General features: G+C 44.5%; 1 protein-coding gene across 1 annotated transcript in view; it reads right to left on the bottom strand.

Moving 5' to 3' along the window:
- Window positions 1-858: 858 nt before the first annotated feature.
- LOC136863658 (phorbol ester/diacylglycerol-binding protein unc-13-like) overlaps window positions 859-8,876 on the bottom strand; it is a gene marked incomplete at its 5' end in the record, with an annotated part of 744,937 nt that continues 736,919 nt past the window's right edge. Inside the window, one exon of the mRNA XM_067140026.2 lies at window positions 859-1,211. Coding sequence (XP_066996127.1) covers window positions 859-1,211 — 353 coding nt within the window. The remainder of the gene's footprint in view (window positions 1,212-8,876) is intronic.

The following is an 8,876-nucleotide window of genomic DNA, read 5'->3' as shown; positions in this document are numbered from 1 at the left end:
ATATTATAAATAATTGATTTAAGAACCAAACCCAAATTCCAAACATTAGGAACTGTGGGCAGTTTTTTCCACTTTTCTCAAAACTAGTAGTAGTGGACATGTGTGCTTTTTCAAATAACCCATTCAATTCTTTCTTTCTTTCTTTCTTTCTTTCTTTCTTTCTTTCTTTCTTTCTTTCTTTCTTTCTTAATCTGTTTACCGCCCAGGGTTGGCTTTCCCTCAGACTAAGCAAGTGATCGCACCTCTTCCGCCACAAGCGCAGTGTCCTGGAGCGTGAGACTTTAGGTCGCGGATACAGCTGGAGAAGAGGACAAGTACCTCGCCCAGGTGACCTCACCTGCTATGCTGAATAAGGGCCTTTTGGGGGGGGGGGATGTGAAGATTGGAAGGGATAGACAAGGAAGAGGGAGGGAAGCGGCCGTGGCCTTAAGTTAGTTACCATCCCAGCATTTGCCTGGAGGAGAAGTGGGAAACCACGGAAAACCACTTCGATGATGGCTGAGGTGGGAATTGAACCATCTTTTACTCAGTTGAGCTCCTGAGGCTGAGTGGACCCCGTTCCAGACCTCGTACCACTTTTCAAATTCCGTGACAGAGCCGGGAATCGAACCCGGGCCTCCCGTGGTGGCAGCTGATCACACTAACCACTACACATTCACAGAGGTGGACTTCAATTATTTTATGTGATATATATACAGTTCAAAGTTTCTTCAAGTACTCCAGAATGTTTCCGTTCTTGAAAGGGAAGACAGTTACCAAAGCGTGCGTTTAGGGTATATACTTGCCAATTCAGTCGCCAGTTCTTCATGATGTCACATCAGCCGTGGGAACTTATGAACTACTACTTATGAGTGAAGTTTACCTGTACTCCTTATAGTTCTTAGGGCGACTGTTGTAGAACAGAGGTTCAGACTCATTGTCGCTGAAGCGTCGGCCGGCGTCTGTCGCGGTCGTGGAGCCGTACGTGCCGTAGTCGTGCGCATGCGTACGGCGCTGCGGCGACGTGCGGGCCGAGTGGTGAGGATGGCCAGGGGACAGACGGTTGGGGGCATCGTCTCGTTCGTACGAGTTCTCCCGGCTCGTCTCCAGGGAGCGCTGCGGGGTGGACATCTGGTGAGCCGCGCTCCTGAACTGAGACACCGAGCTGTTGGCGTGTTGTCCCACGGGGTAGTTGAGATCGCTCGTGTAGTCGCTGTCTTCCGAGTACCCAGCTGAAACAACAAATAGACCAGTGAATTAAACTTGTACTGAAGGAGTGGATTTCAGTTTAACAAAGAAACGTTACAGTCGATAAATATGACCATTGAAGGTGCCTCGGTGGATCAGTGGTAGTACGTGAGGCTCATGACGCTGGATTCGTGGGTTCGATCCTGGATGATGTAATCTGTTTTTGAAGAAAGGGAAAAATTTTGATACTACATATATTTTTGTTGGCACGTTAATAATAATAACTTCGTGTGGCTATTTCTAGCCGAGTGCAGCCCTTGTAAGGCAGACCCTCCGAAGTGGGTGGGCAGCATCTGTCGTGTGTAGGTAACTGCGTCTTATTGTGGTGGAGGATAGTGTCATGTTTGGTGTGTGAGTTGCAGGGATATTGGGGACAGCACAAACACCCAGTTTCCGAGCAAAGGAAATTAACCATTAAAGGTTAAAATCTCCGACCCGGCTGGGCATCGAATCGGAGACCCTCTGGACCAAAGGCTGGCACTCCAACCACTTAGCCATGGAGCCGGACGTTGGCATGTTAAAAAGCTCTTGTAGTTCACTCAGTGCCATTCGATAAAAAATTCGACTCAGAAAAATATCCGTTCCGGTGGTATCCCGCTTTCGTTGCTAGATAGCAGCACAAACGAAATATCGAAATTGGGAGGCAGACTACCTAGATGGCACCCCTTTCTGAAAGTCAGCATCACGGTAGCTGAGGCCATAGATTATTATTATTATTATTAATTATTATTATTATTATTATTATTGTTATTATTATTATTACACTGGCGAAAATAATATCCAAACGCCATGAAATAAGGAATGTAGAATACAGATACTGGTAATATATTTGTCGAGGTAACATATTTAATTGATTAAAGGTACAGAACTAGAGGTTAATATCAGTGCGAGGAAAGCCACCGCAAATGTGCCATGCTGGTCCGTTAATAACGGGTATAAGCACCTGACTGTTGAATGCAGGCATGCAAACGTGCATGCATTGTATCGGACAGGTGCCAGATGTCAGATTGTGGGGTGGAGTTCCATGCCTGTGGCACTTGGTCGGTCAATACACGGACCGTTAATGCCAGTTGTGGATAAAGCTGGAGTTGTCGCCCAATAATGTCCCATACGTACTCGATTGGGGACAGAGCGTGCGATCGAGCAGGCCAAGGAAACATGTCGACACTCTGTAGAGCATGTTGGGTTACAACAGCGGCATGGGGACGTGCGTTATGCTGTTGGAAAATACCCCCGAGAATGCTATTCATGAATGGCAGCACAACAGGTCAAATCACCAGACGGATGTATACATTTGCAGTCAGGGAGCGTGGGATAACCACGAGAGTGCTCCTGCCGTCATACGAAATTACTCCCCAGACCAGAAGTCACGGCGTAGGTCCAATGCGTCGACGCCACAGACAGGTGGAATGCAGGAGCTCATCTGGCCCCCTTTAACCAAGAAAAGGGCCATCACTGACGCCAAGGCAGAACCGACTTTCATCGGAAAGCACAACGGATCTCCACTCCATCCTGCGATGAGCTCTCGCTTGACACCACTGAAGTCGCAGACGGCGGTGGTTTGGGGTAAGTGGAATGCACGCCGCAGCGCATCTGGCTCGGAGCTGTCCTTCAAGTAATCGATTTCGAACAGTTCATTGCGTCACTGTGGTGTCAACTGCCGCTCGAATTGCTGCTGCAAATGCATTCCGCTGCGCCAAAGCCATTGCCTCTACGATGGTCCTCCCTCTCGGTGGTGCCAAGCGGTCGACCGGAGCCCGGTCTTCTTGCGGGCGCACCTTCTCGTGATCACTGCTGCCAGAACGCATGCACAGTAGAGACATTCCTGCCAAATTGTTCTGCAATAGCGCGGAAGGAAAATCCACCTTCACGTAGCCCTTCACGGCCTTGTTCAAACGCAGTGGCCTGTTGATACTGGCCTCTTCGTTGTTGTCAAAGCATTCTTGACCCACTCACAGTCACTCCGTCCAATCTCACAGGTAACTAACACTCTCGCATAGTACAGCCCGTTTGGGGTCGCTACTAGCGCCACGCTAATGCGATTTGCGGGAATTAGAATCATCGTCATCATTCAGGTGTATAAACACGCCTACCGACCGAGGTGCCACAACTGATGGGGAGTGAGTCACTTGGGCGACAGCTGTAAATGCAGATCAGTGATCAGTCGCAAATAAGGCTTTCGTTTTTGCCTTTAGCTTTACGTAGCAAAGACTCAGACATGTCTTGTGTGGAAATGGGGAAACACGGACAGTCATCTTCGGGATGCTCACAACGGGGTTCAAGCTCACCATCTCACGATTACAAGGTTGCAGCTACGTAAACCGAAGCGCGCAGCCAACTCGCTCCAACTACCGTAAATCAAAAGCGATGTCTACACACATTTGATCCTCGTAAATGGCATGGATGCACATTCTTCGGGGTAAACCTAAAACGATGCACCCTCTTTGACAGGAAAACGAACACAAGCGCCCAGTAACGAGCCAGACGATTCACAATTAACTCCCGACCCAGCTGAAAATCGAACTAGCAGGCCTCTGAACAGAAGGCCATGACGTTGACCATTTAGCCAAGAAGTTAGACAATGGTTACGCATCTGATTGTCCTAAATGGCCTACCATGCAAAAGGACATTGCTTTTGGTTTTTCAAAATGCTATTGCCCCTACTTGCAACATATGATATGAACCTGTGTGCAATTGGAATTGCGGAAGTGTAGAATGTGAGGAAAGGAACGTTAAGGACGACACAAACACCCAGTCCCCAGGCTAGGGATATTAATCATTTAGAATTAAAAACCCCTGACCCGGACGGGAATCGAACCCGGGACCGCCAGGTGACAGGCAGACGCGTTGCCCCCTACACCGCGGGGCCGGACTCGTTTCTGATTTAGTTGGATTTAACATTTGTGATCAGTTCATTGACTTCGTTTACTGATTAAGGTGCAGCGTAAGAGTCTACTCTTTACCGAGCTCGATAGCTGCAGTCGCTTAAGTGCGGCCAGTATCCAGTATTCGGGAGATCGGGGGTTCGAGCCCCACTGTCGGCAGCCCTGAAGATGGTTTTCCGTGGTTTCCCATTTTCACACCAGGCAAATGCTGGGACTGTACCTTAATTAAGGCCACGACCGCTTCCTTCCCACTCCTAGCCCCTTCCTGCCTCATCGTCGCCATAAGACCTATCTGTGTCGGCGCGACGTAAAGCAAATAACAAAAAAAAAAGAGTCTACTCTGATTATTTTATGAAATGATACTCCTATCTCCTACAGATCATCTTCATAATCAACGACAAAAACTTTTCTCACCACTGAAAGATAAACTTTGGTTCAAATTCAGACTCCATTCCTTAAAGGATAAAAGGAAATACCGTATTTTCTGAAGATATATATCTTTCCAGTTGAATTGGACTTACCTAGAAATTAGAAAGTAAGCACACTTTTCCATCCCTCAGAGAAAACATTTATTTACAAACATACTGTTAGATTTTCATCTAGTTCTCACAAAACACAGTATGGTAGGAGCCTCATATTTTGTCCCCTTAGTGGATTTGGACTTGTAGAAATTCAGGAATGTTAGGGACAAGGTTGGAATTGGTATATGTACTCCACTTATGGGCAAGTTACAATGAAACTGTTATAACGTAAGGTAGTCAATATTTGACATAAATATAAACACTGCAAAATTATACTACCAACATGTGTCCGTAATTTCGTCCCCCACCAAATTATGAAAAGTACAATTAATTTGAATATCTTTTTCCTTTCTAACCTTACCTAAAAGTTTCCCTATAATGAATTACTTTGGAGGGCATTTATGAAAAATGTTTTCCTGGTATTCTTTTCAACAGAGTCTTACAGCGTTGCTCGCGGCATGTTAAAAGTTGTACTTGAACGCTTGTAACCCATTATATTGTCCCTCACTGCCTTAATAGCCTTTTTCATAGCCTCCTTATCCTACTGTTTGCGTTTTTCCATCTGAAAATAAGAATAAACTTCATAAATAACAAATAAAATAAAGGACGAAATTACGAAAATTCCCTGATTTATTATAATGGCCGCTAGAGTAACTCACGCCAACCACCTCACTGTAGCGATTACACGAGAGGAACTACACCTCACGACTGAAATGCAGTCCAGTATTTCATACACATATCGTTGCTGACCCTAGGGATAACAGGCTCTTAATTTGAATGCCGCACTGACTCAGCTCAGCATGAAAAGTGAAACCTCCTTGTACACGGGAACTAAACGTGGTAAATGAAATGGCGTATAGATTTTATTGCCGGGAGTGTCCGATGACAAGTTCGGCTCGCCAGATGCAGGTCTTTTGATTTGACTCCGCAGGTGACCTGCACGTCATGATGAGGATGAAATTATGATGAAGACGACACATACTCCCAGCCCCCATGTCAGCGAAATTAACCAATTAAGGTTAAAATTCTGGACCCTGCCGGGAATCGAACCCGGGATCCCTGTGACCAAAGGCTAGCTCACTAACCATTTAGCCATGCAGCAGGACACTACACGTGGTGCACACAACCAACTCTCACAATACAACGGGATGAGTCTACGCGTGTGTGCGCGACTAAACATTTTTTTTTTTTTGCTAGGGCATTTACGTCGCACCGACACAGATAGGTCTTATGGCGACGATGGGATAGGAAAGGCCTAGGAGTTGGAAGGAAGCGACCGTGGCCTTAATTAAGGTACAGCCCCAGCATTTGCCTGGCGTGAAAATGGGAAACCACTGAAAACCATTTTCAGGGCTGCCGATAGTGGGATTCGAACCTACTATCTCCCGGATGCAAGCTCACAGCCGCGCGGGTGCGACTAAACATTAGGTACCAACTGTGTAAACTGGAAATTTCTAGGGGAACGAAATTAGGTTAGGGGATCGAATTTCGCACCCCTACTTTATACTAAAATCAATAAGCATCGACAATCTGTTGTGAACATATGTTGATTTACATTTGATAAAACATGGTAAATTATTTCCCTACTTACTTCTTCACATAATTGTGATGGTGGATGATGGCTACGGATTCGTGACGTGAAATATTCAATATTGGAAGAACTTGGGCGGCGGATTGATACATGGTAATCCCAGTATTTTTAAGTTTCGTCTTAGGCCAGAGAAATCCATGCACTCAATGCGGAAGTGATTCACGGTGAAATAAACAACATTCAACACAATAAAAACACATTGAAGAGGATTGAGGGAATGTCTTCCCTCCTTTGGAGGTAAGAGAGCGTACACCTCCCATGATACTGTATATTAGTGATGGGCTAGCGACGGAATCGAGTAGAATCGAGTAATGTGCTGTTAGAATCGGTATACTCGACTCCAGACTCGAGTGCAAGCATAGGCCTACTAGTGTCGCTATCTGTGAACATGTCTTAGAACTATAATCTATTGTACTGGCATGCACGGCATTCAGGGTCAATCAATTTTTGTTTTGCTTTTACAATTTGCTTTACGTCACACCGACACAGATAGGTCTTATGGTGACGATGGGATAGGAAAGGCCCAGGATTGAGAAGGAAGCTAATTACTTTTTTTGCTATTTACTTTACGTCGCACCGACACAGATAGGACTTATGGCGACGATGGGATAGGAAAGGCCTAGGAATGGGAAGGAAACGGCCGTGGCCTTAATTAAGGTACAGCCCCAGCATTTGCTGGTGTGGGGTTCGAACCCACTATCTTCCGAATACAAGCTCACAGCTGCGCGACCCTAACCGCACGGCCACTTGCTCGCTTCCAACTTTTGTGGTGTGGATTGCAATATGTTTGCTGCTGATGATTGGTTTTGTTGAGTCATCGGCCGTCAATAATTTGATTGTTATGATAATTATTATCATCACAGGTACTAACATTTATGACTTACTAACAAACTGTCAACTTGAAAGACCGAAGAAAAATATTAGTATTCGTCGACCTAGAGAAAAGCAGGGAACAAAATGTTTATTTTAAGTAATAGCTTGTTTTATGTAATACATGAAAAAATTGACTTTCTGTTATTAAACTGCGTGTAGACTACATTATTTACCTTAATATGTTACAGTATTTACCTGGGTATGTATTATGATCCTTGTCAATCCCACGATGGTGACGTAATTGCCCTGCAGGCATTCTCTAACTGACTTCATGTACTGAATTCATGTGTTTTAGCATGGTAGTGGTACTTTTGTTGTAACTTAATTTGTTATTACATACGTTGCATACAACTTTATTGGGAACAGTTTCAGAGACATTAAAGTAGTCCCATACTCCATGGCAAACTGGTTAGCATGCTGGCCTTTGGTCACAGGGGTCCTGGGTTCGATTCCCGGCAGGGTCGGGAATTTTAACCATCGTTGGTTAATTTCGCTGACACGGGGGCTGGGTGTATGTGTATTCTTCATCATTTCATCCTCATCACGACGCGCAGGTCACCTACGTGCGTCAAATCAAAAGACCTGCACCTGGCGAGCCGAATATGTCCTCGGACACTCCCGGCGCTAAAAGTCATACGCAATTTCATTTCCGTCCCATACAGCCGATCCCTTCCTTCCTTGTTGATGTTTACAGTATTGCTTGAATCCCGCAACTATTCTTTCACCTTCGCTCAACTTCTAAAGACTGCAATACACTCGGTTTTGTTCCTTTGCACAGTCACGTGTTGCAATGATAAACGTCAAAACGGAGGGTGTGTTTTGTTCATTGCGTTCCATCAGCTGTTTTGCTAAAACAAGAATGACGTTCTGTCTGATGATTTGCTGCGTGTACATACATCACATTCAGGTCGCCTAATCTTAATACCCTGCATTATATCTGCCGAAAGTGTGTTGTAAAAATGCTGTATTCACCTGTTGCCCCAGATGATTGTAGGCTTTGGCGCAGTTAGCAATAGGCTTTGATTACAAAAAGTCTGTCATACTACCGATCTTGTTAGCATATCTGTGCCTGAGTATGTGCATAATGGCTACCTGACATCTAACTTTCCAGTAGCGAAGCAATACAATGTATGCAGAAAGACCGTCTATAAAAATAACACGTGTTTAAAATACACTGAAAACCACAACAACATAATAACTATAATAATAATAATAATAATAATAATAGTTTACGTCCAACTACGTACATTTTTATGGTTTTCCGAGATGTCGAGATGCCGGAGTCTTGTCCCTCAAGAGTTCTTTTACGTGCCAATACTTATACCTACACGAGGCTGACGTATTTGAGCACCTTCAAATACCACCGGACTAAACCAGTATCGAACCTGCCAAGCTGGGCTCAGAAGGCCAGATAAGTTATGTTATCAACATTAGAAAAGATTTTATTATTATTATTGATATATACAGTCGTGTCAGCACACACGTTATTAAAACATAACCGGTTTTCGGACACTAAGGTCCATCATCAGTGTTAATATTTAAATTTAATTTCACATAAATGTGTTCGTCAAAATGAGTTTAAAAATGAGTTTAAATTTGTAGCCCTGTTGACATCAACATGTTAAGGCTGGCTTTCCTTCGTGCTCAGGCTCATTTTGACGAACACATTTATGTGAAATTAAATTTAAATATTAACACTGATGATGGACCTTAGTGTCCGAAAACCGGTTATGTTTTAATAACGTGTGTGCTGATACGACTGTATATATCAATAATAAT

Source organism: Anabrus simplex, chromosome 1 (assembly GCF_040414725.1).
Source record: "Anabrus simplex isolate iqAnaSimp1 chromosome 1, ASM4041472v1, whole genome shotgun sequence".
Lineage (NCBI taxonomy): Eukaryota > Metazoa > Arthropoda > Insecta > Orthoptera > Tettigoniidae > Anabrus > Anabrus simplex.
Note: the sequence above shows the minus strand (reverse complement) of the source record. Positions and strands in the feature narration are given on the sequence as shown.